The following is a 22,638-nucleotide window of genomic DNA, read 5'->3' as shown; positions in this document are numbered from 1 at the left end:
GACTCGTGAGATGCGATTAAACTTCCCCAATATCAATAATTAAAGCTCTTTAGCAATACAACTACTTTCAGGAAGATTCTGAAATCCAGCCGCTGGACTGGAATACGTACACCCCTGACAATTTATATATCGCCTCCGACTGGCTGCTAAAAGCTTCCGCAGATACTGCCCTCGTAGCAAAAAAATTTGAAACAAGTTCAAACGATCTTCCAATTGACGTATGTAAAAGGAAGAAACAACACAGATTAGAGAAACATTTGACGCGCATTTGATGCTCAAAATCATGTAAAGCACGTAAGGTACGCCAAATGTTTCTCTACTCAGTTTTATTTCTTACTTTTAGACAAATCATTTCACAAAATATTTGACCGTTATTTTTTTTTCAATTTTTGTCTTTATTTTCAAGTTTTGTTCAGAAAGCATGAAGTATCAATATCCATCGATATTCTATAATTATTAAGAGTATATAGATCACGAGAAGCCAGAGAAGTTTCAAATAATTCTGTAATTTGACATTTATTTTATTTTTCTGACATGAAACAAAGGCCATGGAGGTGAACATTCCTAGCGGAGTTGTAAAAACCTCATCATACATGTGCATCCTTACTTAGGAAACGGACGGTAGTTGGTCAATCAGTGTAAAGTCCATAACACGTTTTAAAATCATCGTTTCGTCACGAATGAGTTTATCGCCACACAGTCAGCCGACTTGACATTGACTACTGGCCATTAAAATTGCTACACCAAGAAGAAATGCAAATGATAAACGGGTATTCATTGGACAAATATATTATACTAGAACTGACATGTGATTACATTTTCATGCAATTTGGGTGCATAGATCCTGAGAAATCAGTACCCAGAACAACCACTTCTGGCCTTAATAATAGCCTTGATGCGCCTGGGCATTGAGTCAAACAGAGCTTAGATGGCGTTTACAGGTACAGCCGCCCATGCAGCTTCAACACGATACCACAGTTCACCAAGAGTAGTGACTGGCGTATTGTGACGAGCCAATTGCTCGGCCACCATTGACCAGATGTTTTCAATTGGCGAGAGATCAGGAGAATGTGTTGGTCAGGGCAGCAGTCGAACATTTTCTGTATTCAGAAAGGCCGGTACAGGACCTGCAACATGTGGTCGTGCATTATCCTGCTGAAATGTAGGGTTTCGCAGGGATCGAATGAAGGGTAGAGCCACGGGTCGTAACACATCTGAAATGTAACGTCCACTGTTCAAAGTGCCGTCAATGCGAACAAGAGGTGACCGAGACGTGTAACCAATGGCACCTAATACCATCACGGCGGGTGATACGCCAGTATGGCAATGACGAATACACGCTTCCAATGTGCGTTCACCGAGATGTCGCCAAACACGAATGCGACCATCATGATGCTGTAAACAGAACCTGGATTCATCAGAAAAAATGACGTTTTACCATTCGTGCACCCAGGTTCGTCGTTGAGTACACCATCGCAGGCGCTCCTGTCTGTGATGCAACGTCAAGGGTAACCGCAGCCATGGTCTCCGAGCTGATAGTCCATGCTGCTGCAAACGTCGTCGAACTGTTCGTGCAGATGGTTGTTGTCTTGCAAACGTCCCAGTCTGTTGACTCAGGAATCGAGACGTGGTTGCACGATCCGTTACAGCGTTGCGGATAAGATGCCTGTCATCTCGACTGCTAGTGATACGAGGCCGTTGAGATCCAGCACGGCGTTCCGTATTACCCTCCTGAACCCACCGATTCCATATTCTGCTAACAGTCATTGGATCTCGACCAACGCGAGCAGCAATGTCGCGAAACGATAAACCGCAATCGCTATAAGCTACAATCCGACCTTTATCAAAGTCGGAAACGTGATGGTACGCATTTCTCCTCCTTACACGAGGCATCACAACAACGTTTAACCAGGCAACGCCGGTCAACTGCTGTTTGTATATGAGAAATCGGTTGGAAACTTTCCTCACGTCAGCACGTTGTAGGTGTCGCCACCGGCGCCAACCTTGTGTGAATGCTCTGAAAAGCTAATCATTTGCATATCACAGCATCTTCTTCCTGTCGGTTAAATTTCGCATCTGTAGCACGTCATCTTCGTGGTGTAGCAATTTTAATGGCCAGTAGTGTAATTGACTCCCTTAGCAGACGACCATCGAAGGTTGGCAAGTAACACACAGGCCGCGCTCCACAGTTTGGGGCACCTTTACATCCTCGGCGCAAATTCAGTAAATATGTGATACGACTTAAATCTTCTTTTTTTTATATTACTGCAGTTTGTATTCCATAGTATTCGCTAATCCTTTCTCGCTGTAACACATAACCTTTATGAATAATAACAACAGTTTCTAGTAGACACTGAGCGATCCGTAACCGGGCAGAGACACCTACCGTCGCATGTAAGGTTCGATAAATTACGTTAAATTAAACCCCAATTGGCTCTTTCTTAGTAGTTCTACTAACAAGGGAAACTCCCGACAGCACCCCTCTCAGATTTTGTAATAAGAGGGACCAGTGGACAGCCCGTCAAAACCAGAACACAGGTCAAGCAAGAAAACAGGAAGGAGATGTACTGAACTGTGAAATAAAAGCAAAATAGACACAGTGAACGGTCCAAGGACAAGAAGTGCAATATAGAGCAGCCTGAAACAGCTGTCGTGATTAAGTGGTCCACCTCTCTCGTGCCAATACTTTTTTTTCTTTCGATGTACGCTCTATTCAAATTTGTGCCTGGGCCGTGACGTAACGTCAGTTTGAACAGTGAGGTGTGAGGAAGGGACCTATAATGACAGTAGATTCTGCACAACTACTCTGTTAGCAGCCGAGAGGAAGTGGCTTTCGAATGGGAACCGCAAACTTTTGATGACAAGGCAACAATTCAACCGAATCATCCACAGTGAGGCAAAAATGAAACTACGTAGTTTTTTAGGCAGAATACAAGAACACGAAAAGATCATTTGACAGTCAAAGATTCTACATTTAAGCCGCAATTCACATTTCCTAAATCGTTCCCTTTATCTATCTAAGATGATGTCTCCTTACCCTTTTCTTCTCCGATCTTGGCTCTGTTTCTTCTTCATCGTTGATGGAGTGTAAAAATCTAATCTTTCAATTTTCAGAGGAATATTTGACACGTATGCAAATGCTAATAGTTCACACTTGCATAAAATTACGACGGGAATCGTGGTCTTACGCAAATTCGGCGCAAAGAATCTTAGCAACTGCTGTTCTCTTGTGAAATAAGATCGTGGCATCAATGAACGTTACTTATAGTTCGAGCACAGGAGGACAGACAATGTCCCAGAGCGACATCTAACGCAGCTTGTACCTGATACCACAATAAACAGAAATTCTTATTTTAACTTGCTATACCTTTAGGAGATAATTGAAATTAGCGTTCTTGATTTATAATTTTAATCTGATTATTTGTATCTTATTTAGTAACATACACTGATGGAATAAATCGCAACGCCAACATATTATTAATGTAGAGAAATGACTGGAATACATTAGAGTAGGTAACATGTTTAAGTGATTAACACCCAAGATCACAAGTTTATGTAAGCGCGAGATAAGCCATTGCAAATGTGAAATGCTGGTACATTAATAACTCGTGTAACCACCAGATTGTTGAATGCAAGCATGCAAACGTGCAAGTATTGTGTTGTACAGGTGCCGGATGTCAGTTTGTTGGATGGAGTTTCCTGCTTGTCACACTTGGTCGCTCAACAAAGGGACGGTTAACGCTGGTTCAGGATGACGCTGGAGTTGTAGATTGATGATGTTCCATATGTGCTCGATCGGAGACATATCTGGTGATCGAATAGGCCAAAGAAACATGTCGACACTCTGCAGAGCATGTTGGGTTACAATAGCGTTGCGGGCGAGCGTTATCCTGTTGGAAAACACCCCCTGTTCGTGAACGGCACTACAACAGGTCGAACCAAAAGATTGACGTACAATTTTGCAGTCACAGTGCTTGGGATAACCACTAGAGTGCTCCTGCTGTCATACGAAAGCGCACCCCAGACCAAAACTCGATGTGTAGGTCCAGTGTGTCTATCACGCAGACAGACTGGTTGGAGGCCCTCAACTACCTCCTTCTAATCATTACACGGCCATCACTGGCACTGAGGCAAGAGCCATCTTTCATCAGAGAACATACCAGACATCCACCCTGCCCTCCAATGAGCTCTCGCTTGACACCACTGAAGTCGTAAATGGTGGTGATTTAGGGTTAGTGGAATGCACGATACAAGGCGTCTGGCTCAGAGCTGACCAACTGGTGCTCAGACCGCTGCTGCAGATGCAGTACGATGCGCCAGAGCCATACGCCGAACACGATGGTCTTCCCTTTCGGTAGTGCCAGGTGGCCATCCAGAGATTGGTCTTCTTGCGATCGTACATTATCGTGACTACCATTGCCAGAAGTCATGTACGGTAGCTACATTCCTGCCAAGTCTTTCTGCAGGAACATCCAGCTTCTGGTAGCCCTATTACAGGACCCCGTCCAAACTGGGTCACGTGTTGATAATGGTATCTTTGTCACCTTGACTAACATCAACTCACCACGTCCAATCCAAAACGTATCTACATCCATACTCCGCAAGCCACCTGACGGTGCATGGCGGAGGGTACTTTGAGTACATCTATCGGTTCTCCCTTCTATTCCAGTGTCGTATTGTTCGTGGAAAGAAAGATTGTCGGTATGCCTCTGTGTGGGCTCTAATCTCTCTGGTTTTATCCTCATGGTCTCTTCGCGAGATATACGTAGGAGGGAGCAATATACTGCTTGACTCCTCGGTGAAGGTATGTTCACGAAACTTCAACAAAAGCCCGTACCGAGCTACTGAGTGTCTCTCCTGCAGAGCCTTCCACTGGAGTTTATCTATCATCTCCGTAACGCTTTCGCGATTACTAAATGATCCTGTGACGAAGCGCGCTGCTCTCCGTTGGATCTTCTCTATCTCCTCTATCAACACCACCTGGTACGGATCCGACACTGGTGAGCAATATTCAAGCAGTGGGCGAATAAGTGTACTGTAACCTACTTACTTTGTTTTCGGGTTGCATTTCATTAGGATTCTTCCAATGAATCTGAGTCTGGCATCTGCTTTACCGACGATCAACTTCATATGATCATTCCATTTTAAATCACTCCTAATGCTTACTCCCTGATAAGTTATGGAATTAACTGCTTCCAATTACTGACCTGCTATATTGTAGCTAAATGTTAAAGGATCTTTCTTTCCATGTATTCGCAGCGCATTACACTTGTCTACATTGAGATTCAATTGCCATTCCCTGCACCATGTGTCAATTCGTTGCAGATCCTCCTGCATTTCAGTAAAATTTTCCATTGTTACAACCTCTCGATATACTACAGCATCATCCGCAAAAAGCCTCAGTGAACTTCTGAAGTTGTCCACAAGGTCATTTATGTACTGTATATTGTGATTAGCAACGGTCCTACGACACTCCCCTGCGGCACACCTGAAATCACTCTTACTTTGGAAGACTTCTCTTCATTGACAATGACATGCTGCGTTCTGTTATCTAGGAACTCTTCAATCCAATCATACTTTCACGGCCGTTTCAGCGTGTATTCAAAGCAATCCTGATTTGCGTCCTCATAGTGTTACTATTAGCGCCAGACTTATGCGAGTGGAGCGAAATTTGAATAGACATTATCTTTCAGATGTAGAAACACGGGTACCAGCTTTCGCTTATGTCGTACAACTCTTTGGTGCTACGATTTTTTTTTTTGTCAACGTATTTGATAGGTCCTGCATTTTACTTTTCCACATTGGGCAGCATGAAGTTAAATTTTAATATATATACCACCATGAGTGTATGGAATAGGACAACTGCGAGAGGTTTGTTATTTCGTATGGAATACGGAGGAAGAAAAACTATGGTGATTCTGTTAAGGTTACAACAGAGGACTCTTTTAGTCGATCATTAGAGTAAACAGGGCAGCATATAATTATAACGTGATCAATTTAGTTGCGGTACTGGTACGACCCAGCTCCCACGAGGCCCTAAATCCTGTCTGTCTGCAAGACATTGAAGAAGGCTATTGATGGTTACATAGAAATGTTAACTCATCATTTCAGGTATTTTTCCCCGGTATGTTACAAACCTGGTGACCAAATAAAGGAACGTCATTTGAATCTCCTTTTCGCAAAAAGGAGTGGTATGGAGAGAAGCAAGGGGCAGTGTCACTGAGTGGGAGATAATATTTCGAATTACGTATATACCATATTGGTGGAAAATTTGTTCAGATATTAGCGATAAATCAGAGCAGAACCAATTTAACTTATGCATTGTAGTGTGGGTAGTGTTGCTAATTGCTCGCAATATGAGATTCCAGAACATATGAACAGAGGCTGTGAGTACCTCAAAAATAGACACAGTGCAGGAAGGAAATAATTGATTGAGGTAGCTGTGCACTCAGCTGCTAATTAAATGGCACATCACATGTGAGTGCACTAAATAACGAACTCTTTGAAAAGCCAACACGGCAGGCGGCTAATATGCGAAATGCGATGTGAGTGGCTCTCCAGCCGGAGTGGTCAGTCACGCGCTGCGATAGAAATTGTCCACGTGCATTAATCAAATTTCACGTTCTTCAGTCCTTTCGAGTTGCAGGGGAACAGAAACTGCTCATCTAATCAACGGTTTCAGCTACTTCTTACAGGACTACCATTTACTTCTTCCACGTTCCAGGTGACGTTAACTCATACATAAATTTCAGATAACTGTTTTTTTTTAATAACTTTCATTACCTTTTGGCACAGTTGGATCTGGTGTTGAATTCTAAATAAAAATGTTTCAGTACTGACAACAAGTTCCGCTTGGACTATTATTGGATTCGTTTATCTCACAATCACGATTTCTGGGTGTGCGTCATTTTCAAACGTCAACTGTAACAATATAAAATTACGCTTATCATTTTAATAATGAAAATAAGAAAAATCCGCCCCTTAGAACTGAATGTTTAGTTTTTTTTTTACGAAAGACAGAATTTTTCTTATCTTCATGATAAACATAAATGAAGTAACAACTGTGGAGGAATGGCTGTAAATATTAACAGCATTATAACGTACATTTCGACAAAAACTAATATGAAGCGCATTAATAAATTTATACTGTTATAGTTATCACCTGGACATGACACACAGGTGGAAATCGCGACTGTGGGATAAATGCTGTCCTTTTTTTTAAAAAAATACTGTGGGACTATGGGCGTAAGTAAACAGAAAATAATCAAGATAAGTTTCTCAGTAGCGCAGATAGGTGTTTATTAAGGTAGATATTCATGAACCAAGACTAAGTCTTGACGTATGGTTAGCTATTCGTACGTATGCACAAAATTATCTTTGTTGACGGTGAGCAGGTTAAGCTGTTCAATACAGTCAAGTGCACAATTTATTCTCTGTGTCACACTTTAAATAAACTATGCTAAAATTTCGTGAAAGACGCGGGTGCTGCTGCATATCTTGCATGAGACGTAATGAAGAGTTTTAATTTTGAGCAGTTACGATATACGTTCGTATCATTAATCGGCCCCCTTTCCCGTTTATCTCGAACCACGGACCTTGTCGCTGCGGGGCTGCTTACGTACCTCAATGATACTGATATCCGTACCATAGGTGCAACAACATCGGGAAAAGGAATTAAAGTTTAGGGAGAAGAAGTAAAGACTTTAAGTGACGTTGTAATTCTGCCAGAAACAGCAAATTATTTGTAAGGTGACGTGAACGAAAAAAATGGCTCTAAGCACTATGGGACTTAACTTCTGAGGTCATCAGTCCCCTAGAACTTAGAACTACTTAAACCTAACTAACCTAAGAACATCACATACACCCATGCCCGAGGCAGGATTCGAACCTGCGACCGTAGCGGTCGCGCGGTTGCAGACTGTAGCGCCTAGAATCGCTCGGCCACTCCGGCCGGCCGTTACGTGAATGGAATGGAAGTGTCTTGATAAGGAATCATAAGACGAAGATTAAGAAAAAAGTAGAAGGGTACTGGAGTGTAATCAAATTAAACAGGCGATGTTTAATTAGGTTAGAAAATGAGACATTAAAAGTAGTTGATGACTTTTGTTGTTTGGGCATAAGAAATGGCAGTGGCCGCAGTAGGTGGGGGGGGCGGGGGGTCCATATAAAACGCAGACCGGCAATAACAGGATAAGCATTTCCGGAAACGAGAAGTATAATATTTGCAACAAATTTATGTGTCAGAACACTTTTCTGAAACCGAGCGAGGTGGCGCAGTGGCTAGCACACTGGACTCGCATTCGGGAGGACGACGGTTCAATCCCGCGTCCGGCCATCCTGATTTAGGTTTTCCGTGATTTCCCTAAATCACTCCAGGCAAATGCCGGGATGGTTCCTTTGAAAGGGCACGGCCGACTTCCTTCTCCGTCCTTCCCTAATCCGATGAGACCGATGACCTCGCTGTTTGGTCTCTTCCCCCAAATCAACCAACCAACTTTTCTGAAATTGTTTGTATGAAGTGTAGCCACGTATTGAAGTGACACACGGACGATCAACAGTACATATAAAAAGAAAATGGAAGCTTATTAAATCTGGTGCTACAGAAAAATTCTGAAGGTTAGCCGGGTGCTATTGACAACGTACAGAGTAAAATTGGGGAAAGAAGAAACTGAGACACAATTTGACGAAAAGAAGATATCTACTGATAAGACACATCCTTACATAACAAGGTATTGTCATTGTTATTTTTGGATTCTTCCTTTATTTCTTGGTAGAAAAATTCCATAATTAAGGTTGAATAACGAGTACACTGTTTTTGCTCTAATAGAACACACACAGTGTACTTGTTATTCAACCTTAAAAAGGAATTGTCAATTTGGTACGGAAGGGAAGTGTGTGTGTGTGTGTGGTGTGTGTGTGTGTGTGTGTGTGTGGGTGAGTGGGTGACTGGGTGGGAGGGTTTGTCAAGGGAGTGGCGTGGGAGGGGAGATAATTGAAGAGGGAGACAAAAGCCTGAAGACATAAACAGTTTCAGTTGGCTGAAGACTGCAATAGTTATGTAGAGATGAAGTAGCTTTTACAGGATAGACTAATGTGGAGAGTTGTATTAAACCAGTCTTCCGACTGAAGACAATAACAGTCGACGTCACGGGATATATTAGCAATTTACAGGGGTCGGAAAAAAGTAAATTTAGGCTCTCGGGTTAGTGTGAGAGTACTTGTCAAACAAGTTAATATGAGAATGATTTAGCGTGCTTCTCTGGCGCAATGTATCAGGTGACAGTATGTGTGGCTCCACTGCTAACAACCTAGCGGAAACTTGTCCAGCTATGGGCAAGACATACCACAAACATAAAGGTGAACGATGGGTAAGAGGGATGCGTGAAGGTCGACTGACACAAAGCAGTGGAACTCACCGTTGAAATGGACCAGGAGAAATAGGACACAAGCCTTGTGAGACGACGGTATCCAATGCATCTTATTGTGTATGGAACTCCCAATCGAAGACAATGACACCCAGCCTACGCTGAATAAGTTGTGTTAGTAAAAAAGTCTCAGATTTCCACAATAGAATGGTGTTTCTGCTTTTCGGTGATGTATTGCCTTCTATGTTCAGTCCCGTTTTCTCGTTTCGGAAAAGAAGGACTTATGCCACGAGGAATAGAGTGAATAATACATTTTAGTTATTAGTGGAAGAACTTGCTTGATAACATCATCGATACAATCTGTCCAGGTTTCATGACGTTCTCTGAGACCACTAATAGACGAGAAAACAACATTTAGTCGACGTTGTTCAGAATCAGTCTTTGTGTATCACGTATTTCTATGCTGATTGCCTATGCTTTGTTGTATGAGGGATCGAACATTAAAAGAATACAATATTCAAAAGCTAAGAATGTCACAGTGGTTGAAAGAGCTCAGCCATACTCGAAAGTGCTTCCCTCACCTCTCTGTTTGAGAACCGTTATTTAACTAAGTGTATGTAGGGTTGTAGCGATCGTCATGTTAGTAAACTGATTTCTAACAGCCACTCTCCAGTTATTGTGATGTTCCTTAATCTTTCCAGGGGAATGCAGCTTCCTCCTGAAAGCCATTTCCAACGGAGCTGTGTCACTTGATGTCTAGCTTTCCTTTCTTTACTTTATCCAACAGCCAAAGCACCTGATGAGGGAGGGGCTATGCTTAAAACACTAGACTCGTAGACGGAATGAGCAGGTTTAACCACTTCGTGGGCAAAATTATTGAGCAGTTTTTTTTTAATGAATGGAGAGCAGATAGTAGTTAACAGATAGGTATATTTATCATACAGAATATCAAATTTGCTCCAACTGTGAAAGTGAGGTCACAGAAAAAGGTGGGAAGTATTCTTCCCACTGCCCTTCCTTGGAGTTAAATGACAAAAACAACTTTTTCAATATATGTCATATTTATTTGATACATTTACTTCTCTTCTTACAATGATTGTCCACAGTTACTTGCCATGAAATTTTCTGAAACATGGGTCTACGCAAAGTGGTATTTGACAATATGTACAAACACAGCGAGTGCTCTTTTCCGCAGCTTTGGTACTACAATGACGGCACGTCCAGTAGGTTTCTCCTAAATTGGGTTGATGCTCCCCTACAGCCACGTGACGAATATCTTCAGGTACTTTACGCCTTTTTGCCAGAAAGACAGGTTTTTGTCCACGCCTTTTTTGGGATGAGAAGCCAACGATCAATTGTCTGACTAGATGAATCCTGTATGTGAGCTGATCATGCTGTCCACTTTCTCTTTTACTCATTTTCCACAGGATAAAACTGTTCACTGCAGCAACGTCCACCAGGAAATAAAATATTCTGTGCCAACATTTTACAGAACGTCTGCCAATAGCATACCTTTCTCGTAATTGACCAAACTTATCGACACCACCCATTATTTTGTTGTATTCTGCCACAACTTCAGGACAAGAAATCTCTGTACTAGTACCATCCTTGTTTTTCCTTTTCACTGTGGCAGTTTCTCATGGGTCATGAATTGAGGACAGGAAAGTGACTGGACGGTTATCCATCCATTTTACTGCAGAAATGGCTCCTTTTGTTTCAAACTGGAATTCTCCTCGTTCAAATTTTAAGTTTTCCTTCATAAATTTGGGTAAATCAAAAGTATTTACCTTATACTATAGCTTTGAGGAAAAAAATCACAAAACGTCACGCAAACAGCACTGAAAGGCTCCTCTACAGAGCAACACTCAGCTATACAATGCCTCCGCGCGATGGTACAGCAAAAACGGCGCGAACTTCCGATTGGAAGTAGTATCCTATACTGTTCACTAGGTGGTAGCACCGTACAGAGGTGGGAACTGTGAATCCCACGGGACTAGGAGCGAGTTCATTGTAGTGGAAAGCATGTTTCCCACGGCTGAACTCATGCCTTTTCCGCTTTACCCATCATGTTACATTATGTTTTAATGCTTCGGCATTAATAACAATCGAAGGCTATTTGAAAAGTAGGGAACAGTCGGTCGCGAAATGCAAACCACAATGAAAATTCGATGAAGCTTTGCACAGATATGTTGGGCACTGTCTGTAGTACGCCTGTAGATAGCGTCACGACGCTATTGTCAGTTTTGGGCAAACAGTGTGTACTTAAAGATAATTAGAAAACAGTGTCTCCTGCCAAGTACGGATACATGTCGAGGGATTTTGCCTGATTTCATGTAACCCCACATGATGTAACTGTCACGCATTTCCTTCTTCGTGGCACTTCTCGGTCGCGTACTGCAGAGACAATAAGGACGCTCCTGCAACGTTTACGGTGGGAAGTGTTTGACCACTCGCCATAGACTCAGGTGCAAAAGTCATGGGATATCTCCTAATATCGGGTCGGACCACCTATGCCCAGCGTAGTTCAGCAACTCGACGTGCCATAGACTCAAGAAATCGTTGGAAGTCTCCTGCAGAAATATTGAGCAATGATGCCTCTACAGCCGTCCATAATTGCGAAAGTGTTGGCAGTGCAGGATTTTGTGTACGAACTGACCTCTCGATTGTGTCCCGTGTAGGGCGATCAGGGTGGCCAAATCATTCGCACGAACTGTTCAGAATGTTCCTTACAGCAGTCTCGAACGATTGTGCCCCGTTGACATGGCGCACTGTCATCCATAAAAATTCCATCGTTGTTTGGAAACATGACGTGCACGAATGGCTGCAAATGGTCACCAAGTAGCCGAACATAACCATTTCCAGTCTATGATCGAGTCAGTTGGACCAGAGGACCGAGTTCATGCCACGTAAACACAGCTCACACCATTATGAACCCACTACCAGCTTGCACACTACCTTGTTGACAACTTGGGTGAATGGCTTCGTGGAATCTGCGCCACACTCGAACCCTACCATTAGCTCCCGCGTCGGTCGTCTGCTGCCATAGCCAATCACCACATTTAGCCACAGTGTTCTAACAGATATCTTGGTCGTACGTCCCACATTGATTTATGTGGTTATTTCACGCAGTGTTGCTTGTCTGTAACCGCTGACAACTCTACACATACGTCGCTGCTGCCGGTCGTTAAGTGAAGGCCTTCGGCCTCCGCGTTGTACGTGGTGAGCTGATCAGTGAAAACGCGTCATACGGTCCGACGAGTCAACGTTTTCGTTATTTCCGACATCGGGCCGGGTTTACGACTGGAGAATACCAAAAGAAGCCTACAATCCTCAGTGCTTGATTCTAACGGTTAAGCATGGAGGTGGAAGTGTGATGGCGTGGGCAGCCATATCATGGTATTCTGCTGGTCCCATCATTACTCTCAAAGGCCGTGTTACAGCCAACGATTATGTGAACATTTTAGGTGATCAGGTGCACCCCAATGATTCAAATGTTGTTTCTCAACAATGATGCCATATGTCGGGACGTAATGCACCCATCCACACAGCCAGGACAGTACAATCGTGGTATGAGGAGCACGAAACTGAACTGCAGCGTCTTCCCTGGCCAGCACACAGTCCCGGATTTGAACATTATCGAACCTTAGCGGGTGTTATTGGAGTGCAGACTGCGGAGCAGTTTCCGCCTCCCTCGCCACTACAAGAGTTAGAAGAGGTTGTAATCGAAGAGTGGCATAATATTCCACTGGAGACTATACAGTCATTATATGTCAGTATTCCAAGAAGAATCTCAGCTGTAATATGGGCAATAATAAACCATTCCCAAGTTAGTACAGGTGTGCCCGACCGGCTAGCCGCGCAATCTAACGCGCTGCTTCCCGAGCAGGAAGGCGTGCCGGTTCCCAGCACGCGTCCGCCTGGCGGATTAGCGTCGAGGTCCGGTGTGCCGGCCAGCCTGTGAATGGTTTTTAAGGCGGTTTTCAAACTACCTAGGCGAATGCGGGCTGGTTCCTCTCATTCCGTCTCAGTTACGCTGTGTCGGCGATTGCTGCACAAAGACTGTCTCCACGTAGGCGTACACCATAATTACTCTACCACGCAAACATTTGAGGCTACACTCGTCTGGTGTGAGATATTTCGGGGGGGGGGGGGTCCACTGGTGGCCAAACCGCGGAATAACCCTGGGTTCAGTGTGGGGCGGTGCTGGGGTGGGTGGACTGCTGTGGCCTGTTGTGGGATTGTGAACACTGAGGGCTACGGCGGGACGAAGCCTCTCCGTCGTTTCTAGGTCCCCGCTTTAATACACACACAGTACACAAGTACACATGTTCACATTATTTTGCCTATCCCCTGTAAATGCGAAGGAATAACCACAGTTAAACGAACACTCCAGGCAGACCCAGACCTCATATACTGATGAACAGAGACCGTCGAGCATTGACGGGGGAAGTTGTAAAAAAAAAAAAAAAAAAAAAGACCTCATCGGAAGGACTCACTTGTGTGTTCCACAGTGCCATCAGCAGTCTGCACAATGACTTTATGTAAGTAGTTAAAAATATGGGATACAGTGGTCAAACAGCTCTTCATGAGCCACAAATTACTGTAGTCAATGGCAAGTGACACTTGAGGCGGTGTAAAGAATGTCGCCACTGGACAGAAGATGACTGGAAACTAGTGATTTGGAATGATGAATCGGTCTATACCCAGTGGCAGTCTGATGGAAGGGTTTGGATTTTGGTGAATGTGTGGAGAACGTTAGATGCTGTCACGTGTAGTGCCAACAGTGAAGTACAGATGAGCTTGTGTTATAGTATGGGGGTGTTTCTCGTGGTTACAGTGTAGTCCCCTTATTACACTTAAGAAAACGCTAAATGCTCAAGGATACGAACACATTTTACAGCAATGTGAACAGCCTACAGTAGAGGAACAGTTTGGAAACGTTGACTGCATCAGCTTGACAATGCACACTGGCATTAAACTCATCTGTGAAGCAATGGTTCGTGAACAAGAACATTCGTGAAATGGACTGGCCTGTCCAGTGTCCTGACCTGAGCCGAGTGGAACACCTTTGGGCTGAGTCAGAACGTCGACTCCGCCGCAGACCTCAGTGTCCAACCTTATTACCTTGTCTGCTTTCGGCTCTTGAGAGAGATGGGCTGCTATTCCTCCAAAAACATTCAGATGTCCCATTGAAAGTTTACCCAGCAAAGTTCAAGCCGTCATAAAGGCGAATTGCCGACACATCGTACATTAATGTCCACTATATGTGTCCGGATACTTTTCATCAGATAGAGGTTGTACAGAGTTTCAGGGAGAGCATAAGGGAACAATTGACAGGAATGGGGGAAAGAAGTATAGTAGAAGAAGAATGGGTAGCTCTGAGGGATGAAGTGGTGAAGGCAGCAGAGGATCAAGTAGGTAAAAAGAAGAGGGCTAGTAGAAATCCTTGGGTAACAGAAGAAATATTGAATTTAATTGATGAAAGGAAAAATATAAAAATGCAGTAAATGAAGCAGGCAAAAAGGAATACAAACGTCTCATAAATGAGATCGACAGGAAGTGCAAAATGGCTAAGCAGGGATGGCTAAAGGACAAATGTAGGGATGTAGAGGCTTATCTCACAATGGGTAAGATAGATACTGCCTACAGGAAAATTAAAGAGACCTTTGGAGAAAAGAGAGCCACTTGTATGAATATCAAGAGCTCAGATGGAAACCCAGTTCTAAGCAAAGAAGGGAAAACAGAAAGGTGGAAGGAGTATATAGGGGGTCTATACAAGGGCGATGTTCTTGAGGACAATATTATGGAAATGGAAGAGGATGTAGATGAAGATGAAATGGGAGATATGATACTGCGTGAAGAGTTTGACAGAGCACTGGAAGACCTGAGTCGCAACAAAGCTCCGGGAGTAGACAACATTCCATTAGAACTACTGACAGCCTTGGGAGAGCCAGTCCTGACAAAACTCTATCACCTGGTAAGCAACATGTATGAGACAGGCGAAATACCCTCAGACTTCAAGAAGAATATAATAATTCCAATCCCAAAGAAAGCAGGTGTTGACAGATGTGAAAATTACCGAACTATCAGTTTAATAAGTCACGGCTGCAAAATACTAACACGAATTCTTTACAGACGAATGGAAAAACTAGTAGAAGGCGACCTCGGGGAAGATCAGTTTGGATTCCGTAGAAATATTGGAACACGTGAGGCAATACTGACCCTACGACTTATCTTAGAAGCTAGATTAAGGAAAGGCAAACCTACGTTTCTAGCAGTTGTAGACTTAGAGAAAGCTTTTGACAATGTTGACTGGAGTACTCTCTTTCAAATTCTGAAGGTGGCAGGGGTAAAATACAGGGAGCGAAAAGCTATTTACAATTTGTACAGAAACCAGATGGCAGTTATAAGAGTCAAGGGACATCAAAGGGAAGCAGTGGTTGGGAAGGGAGTGAGACAGGGTTGTAGCCTCTCCCCGATGTTGTTCAATCTGTATATTGAGCAAGCAGTAAAGGAAACAAAAGAAAAGTTCGGAGTAGATATTAAAATCCACGGAGAAGAAATAAAAACTTAAAGGTTCGCTGATGACATTGTAATTCTGTCAGAGACAGCAAAGGACTTGGAAGAGCAGTTGAACGGAATGGATAGTGTCTTGAAAGGAGAATATAAGATGAACATCAACAAAAGCAAAACAAGGATAATGGAATGTAGTCGAATTAACTCGGGTAATGCTGAGGGAATTAGATTAGGAAATGAGACACTTAAAGTAGTAAAGGAGTTCTGCAATTTGGGGAGCAAAATAACTGATGATTATCGAAGTAGAGAGGATATAAAATGTAGACTGGCAATGGCTAGGAAAGCATTTCTGAAGAAGAGAAATTTGTTAACATCGAGTATAGGTTTAAGTGTCAAGAAGTCGTTTCTGAAAGTATTCGTATGGAGTGTCGCCATGTATGGAAGTGAAACATGGACGATAAATAGTTTGGACAAGAAGAGAATAGAAGCTTTCGAAATGTGGTGCTACAGAAGAATGCTGAAGATTAGATGGGTAGATCACATAACTAATGAGGAAGTATTGAATAGGATTGGTGAGAAGAGAAGTTTGTGGCACAACTTGACTAGAAGAAGGGATCGGTTGGTAGGACATGTTCTGAGGCATCAAGGGATCACCATTTTAGTATTGGAGGGCAGCGTGAAGGGTAAAAATCGTAGAGGGAGACCAAGAGATGAATACACTAAGCAGATTCATAAGGATGTAGGTTGCAGTAGGTACTGGGAGATGAAGAAGCTTGCACAGGATAGAGTAGCATGGAGAGCTGCATCAAACCTGTCTCAGGACTGAAGACCACAACAACGACAACAGTGCAACCAATATTGAAGGAAAATTCAAACTTGAGACTCTCCTTCACGCAGCAGCGACGCTACCTCGCGACCACGGAGATCGGCTACCCAAAAATGTTTCTCAGTATTATTATCTCGTGGAAACGATTCACACTGCTTCTGTGAACTACTTTTTGGAGAATCAAGTGGATATTACTTTTACTGCCGTCATCTCTCCCCACAGGTACGCCAAACAACGATAATAGTTCCGCAATCACCCCAGGTGCTGGACTAATTTCTATAATAAAGCAGATCTTAGCCGTATGAAGAAGTGAACTAGCTACGACTTTTAAAGAACACCAACAAAAGCATGAAAAGCAACTCTTTGCGATTGTTATAGTCATACACTATGTGATCAAAGATATCCGGGCACCCCCAAAAACATACGTTTTTCATATTTGGTGCATTGTGCTGCCACCTGCTGCCAGGTACTCCATATCAGCGACCTCAGTAGCCATTAGACATCGTGAGAGAGCAGAATGGGGCGCTCCGTGGAACTCACGGACTTCAAACGTGGTCAGGCGATTGGGTGTCACTTGTGTCATACGTCTGTGTGCGAGATTTCCACACTCCTAAACATCCCTAGGTCCACTGTTTCCGATGTGATAGTGAAGTGGAAACGTGAAGGGACACGTACAGCACAAAAGGGTACAGGCCGACCTCGTCTGTTGACTGACAGAGACCGCCGACGGATGAAGAGAGTCGTAATGAGTAATAGGCAGACCATCACAAAGGAATTCCAAACTGCATCAGGCTCCACTGCAAGTACTATGATAGGCGGGAAGCGAGAAAACTTGGATTTCATGGTCGAGCGGCTGCTCATAAGCCACACATCACGCCGGTAAATGCCAAACGACGCCTCGCTTGGTGTAAGGAACGTTAACATTGGTCGATTGAACAGTGAAAGAACGTTGTGTGGTGTGACAAATCACAGTACGCATTGTGGCGGTCCAATGGCAGGGTGTGGGTATGGCGAATGCCTGGTGAACGTCATCTGCCAGAGTGTGTAGTGCCAACAGTAAAATTCGGAGGCGGTGATCCCAGCAATGGACTGGCCTGCACAGAGTCATGACCTGATTCCTATAAAACACCTTTGCGATGTTTTGGAACGCCGACTTCGTGCCAGGCCTCACCGACCGACATCGATCTCTCTCCTCAGGGCAGCACTCCGTGAAGAATGGGCTGCCATTCCCCATGAAACCTTCCAGCACCTGATTGAACGTATACCTGCGAGGGTGGAAGCTGTCATCAAGGCTAAGGGTGGGCGAACACCATAATGAATTCCAGCATTACCGATGGAGGGCGCCACGAACTTGTAAGTAATTTTCAGCCAGGTGTCCGGATACTTTTGATCACATAGTGTATCTAATACTGTAGCGTACAATCGCAGAGTTCAGTTTAAATCCATAATAGCTTAAGAGTAATGAACTGTAATGCATAGCGATGACAATGCAGCTTGAAAGGCGCGCCACTTGATGAGACGTACACAGACGGGTAGAGGAGGGATATAGCTGTATAGCAGGTATGTAATAGCGGACGTGACCGAAGCGGTAAATCATTCTTGCAGAGACTGGACAACGGAGTCTTACCGTTTCTCTTGCCGTAGCGACTTCCGAGTGCGAACGACTCGGGCTGAGCGACGGCTTGGACGCCTCCCGTCAGCTGGCGCCCACCTGCACCCACAACCACACACATTACGAACCACATTCCATGCCGCAGCGCGCCATCAGAGCTCCGTTGCGCTGCCATTCTCCTTACATGTATTGCGTTGGTATAAACCTAATTATAAGTTCCGCGTTCTGTATCACAGTTTTATTAGAAGGTACCAGTAGTAAAAATTTATCAACCTATCACGGACAAAACATCCACCCATATCACTGTCGATATCGTACTGTTGGACATAGGAAGTGTGTAAGAATGTCGTACTTTAAACTCTCTGTGGGCAAATGACGTTAAGAACTCCAGGAAGACAATGGATTACACAAATTATTTGAAATGTGCTACTCACGGTGAACAATATAATCAAAACTAAAACAATTATAGGGGAACTCGGGGCAGAACGGGATAGCGGGGCACAATGGGAAATTGCTCTTTCTTAGACTGGACAGTGTTGCTACCTGTTGTATGGGCATGTTACTATTTCTCCGAATGGAAGGGAAGTGAGGGCAGCCATTCTGGTTTAGTTTGAAGTGCGAGATCTAAGTGAGTTGTTGTCCATCACGTTACCGCTTGCGTTGTTCTAACGTTTGGTGAATTTCAACGTCAGGTAAGCTGTTAATTGTTAATTGTATACCCTAAAATGACACATTCCCTTAAAGTGCATGGCATTTGTTACACTTAAGTTATTTAATGCGTTTAAATACGTCAGTTATTACACTCCATAAAAGTTGTTAACCCCAAAGGTGCTCTTGGGGCGGAACGGGACGGGGCAGAATGGGATAGTGTCCCGTTCTGCCCCGTCATATTTTGATGCAAGTAGAAAGCAAACCTAACCTGGATGTTCATCTATGACAGACTCTCCCAACCAGCTACGTTCGCCGAACAACTCAGCTTTCCAGATATCGCCCGAGGCTGTCATTCCAATCCCACTAATCTATCAAAATACTCGGCGGACAACAAGACGAAAAGGAAAAACTGTCGTATTAACAGATTCTCCTTATAAGAAGAAACTGCAGAATGCTGTCGCACCTAAAGTAGGCCTACAGAAAGGAGGAGGGTGCACAAATATAATCAATGTCAGGACAGAGACGTCAGGTGCAATGCAACTTAAGGCAAAAATATCAAACTGTACACCCAAAAAAACCAAAACAGAGGACATCAAAGACCTTAAGGAAAATAAAAGGAAGAAGATGATGGAGAAGAGAGAATCAGAGAGAGAGGATGCTGAGTGTCTCTACTGTGGGGACTTCTACTCCGTTTCTAATGCGGGCTGGGTCGCGTGCCAGAGTGGGCACACAATTCATGTGCTATCATAGACAGTGAAGATGAAGAGGAAATACTGATTTGTGACTATTGTCGAAAGGGCTAGTAGTTAGTAGTTTGGTGGTTATTAAGCATTGTACATTTTTCAGAACGACATTAAAATATTTTGTTATTTTGAAGAATGACTTTTTAATTGTTTAAATTACACATTCCTTAGTCTGAATTGCCTGTTATACAATATTTTGTCATAGTTTAATACGATATTCGTAATTCAAATGGTTCAAATGGCTCTGAGCACTATGCGACTTAACTTCTTAGGTGATCAGTCGCCTAGAACTTAGAACTAATTAAACCTAACTAACCTAAGGACATCGCACACATCCATGCCCGAGGCAGGATTCGAACCTGCGACAGTAGCGGTCGCTCGGCTCCAGACTGTAGCGCCTAGACCCGCATGGCCACTCCGGCCGGCTATTCGTAATTCAAATTCAACGTTTATGCAATAATTTAACAAAAAATACGCTTATCCCATTCTGCCCCGTGGGTGGGGCGGAACGGGAAATGTGCAAGACTTTCTTTGAAAAATTGTAAAAAATGCAAAATGTATTGTTTTAAGTGATTTTAAAATAAGGTACATTAGGTTACACTACAAGGTGTTTTTTTATCACTTTAAGAAGTGTTTCCTTGTGTTCCCTTATTTTATAGAAATTGTTAAACATTAAGGGAACACAAGAAGATGCAACAAGTCCACTAAAGAGACAGCTTACACTACACTCGTTCGTCCACTGTTAGAATATTTCTGCGCGGTGTGGGATCCTTACCAGGTAGGATTGACGGAGGACATCGAAAGGGTGCAAAAAAGGGCAGCTCGTTTAGTATTATCACGTAGTAGGGGAGAGAGTGTGGCAGATATGATACGCGAATTGGGATGGAGGTCATTAAAGCAAAGACATTTTTCGTCGCGGCGAGATCTACTTACGAAATTTCAGTCACCAACTTTCTTTTCTAAATGCGAAAATATTTTGTTGAGCCCAACCTACATAGGTAGGAATGATCATCAAAATAAAATAAGAGAAATCAGAGCTCGAACAGAAAGGTTTAGGTGTTCGTTTTTCCCGCGCGCTGTTCGGGAGTGGAATGGTAGAGAGATAGTATGATTGTGGTTCGACGAACCCTCTGCCAAGCACTTAAATGTGAATTGCAGAGTAGTCATGTAGATGTAGAAGTATCCCATTCCACCCCTAGTTCCCCTATGCACTGACGGAAAAAAAATCACGACACCAAAAAATAATTAATGCAGAGTGATAGAGTGATAATATTTCGGGAATATATTTGCCTAGATAGTATGTTCAAGTGATTAACATTGCAAGATCACATGTTAGCGCAAGCGTGAGATAAGCCATTGCAAAAGTGAAATGCTCGTTCGTCAGTAACCAGTGTAACCACTAGAATGTTGAATGCAAGCGTGGAAACGTGCGTGCATTTTGTTGTACAGGTGCCGAATGTCAGTTTGTGGGATGGATTTCCAGGCCTGCTAGACTCGGCAGGGCAGTAGAGGGACGGTTAATGCTGCCTGCGGATCACGCTTGAACTGTCGCATCTGATGACGTCCCATATGTGCTCGATTGGAGACAGATTTCGTGATTGAGCAGGCCAAGGCAACATGTCGACACTCTATAGAGCGCGTTGGGTTGCAACAGCGATGTGTGGGCGATGGTTGTTCTGTTGGAAAATCCCCACGGAACGCTGTTCATGAATGGTAGCGCAACAAGTCGAATAACCACATGGTCGTACAATTTTGCAGTCACGGTGCGCTCCTGCTGTCATACGAAATCGCATCCCAGACCGTAACTCGATGTGTGGGTCCAGTGTGTCTCTCACGCAGGCAGGTTAGTTGTAGGTCCTCAACTGGCTTCCTTCTAATCGACACACGGCCATCACTGGCACCGAGACAGATATACCTTTCATCAAAAAACGCTACAGACTTCCGCCCTGTCCTCCAATGACCTCTCGCTTCACTCCACTGCAGTCCCTAATGGTGGTGGTTGGGGGTTAGTGGAATGTTGGCTACAGTGCGTCTGGCTCGGAGCTGTCCTTCAGGTAACCGATTTGTAACAGTTTGTTGTGTCACTGTGTTGCCAACTGATGCTCAGACCGCTGCTGCAGATGCAGTTCGATGCGCCAGAGCAATACGCTGAACACGATGGTCTCCCCTTTCGGTAGTACCAGGCGGCCGTCCAGACTCCAGTCTTCCTGCGACCGTACATTCTTGTGACCGCCAGTGCCAGCAATCATGTACTGTGGTTACATTCCTGATAAGTCTTTCTGCAGTACAGCAAAAGGAACATCGAGCTTCTTGTAGCGCCGTTCAAACACAGCGTGGCGTTAATAATGGCATCTTTGTGACCTAAAAGGCATTCTTCACCAACATCAACTCTCCACGTCCAATCCAAAACGTAACTGACACGCATTACCGTTTCAGCGTGTGTTTAAAGCAAACCTCATTTGCATCCTCTTAGTGGCGTTACTAACGCCACTCTTACACGACTGGTACGAAATTTGAATACACATCATCTTTCAGATGTAGAAACACGCCTACCAACTTTCGTCAATGTCGTACAACTTCTGTTACAATTTTTTTCTGTCAATGTATTTATTTATAAAATGGTTCAAATGGCTCTGAGCACTATGGGACTTAACATCTGTGGTCATCAGTCCCCTAGCACTTAGAACTACTTAAACCTAACTAACCTAAGGACATCACACACATCCATGCCCGAGGCAGGATTCGAACCTGCGACCGTAGCAGTCGCGCGGTTCCGGACTGAGCGCCTTAACCGCGAGACCACCGCGGCCGGCTATTTATAAAAGTCATTGTATGTATCTAAGTATGAATGTATGTTGCACATTTCCTAAATCACAGGATCGATATCAGTCAAACTTGGTAAACGTATCACTTACGATATGTAAA

General features: G+C 43.7%; 1 protein-coding gene across 3 annotated transcripts in view; it reads right to left on the bottom strand.

The window, feature by feature from the left end:
• Nucleotides 1–22,638, bottom strand: part of LOC126184792 (uncharacterized) — a 137,328-nt gene that overhangs the window by 55,225 nt on the left and 59,465 nt on the right. For 2 of the 3 annotated variants that reach the window (XR_007536878.1, XM_049927371.1), the window contains exon 3: nt 18,335–18,418. The exons of the other annotated variant lie outside the window; for it this stretch is intronic. Coding sequence is in view for 1 of the 2 variants with exons in the window: in XM_049927371.1 (XP_049783328.1) it covers nt 18,335–18,418 (84 nt within the window). In the remaining variant the exon portion in view is untranslated. The remainder of the gene's footprint in view (nt 1–18,334; nt 18,419–22,638) is intronic. 3 annotated transcript variants of the gene reach the window in all.

Source organism: Schistocerca cancellata, chromosome 4 (assembly GCF_023864275.1).
Source record: "Schistocerca cancellata isolate TAMUIC-IGC-003103 chromosome 4, iqSchCanc2.1, whole genome shotgun sequence".
NCBI classification, from domain to species: Eukaryota; Metazoa; Arthropoda; class Insecta; order Orthoptera; family Acrididae; genus Schistocerca; species Schistocerca cancellata.
This window is presented reverse-complemented; position numbering and strand designations above follow the sequence as displayed.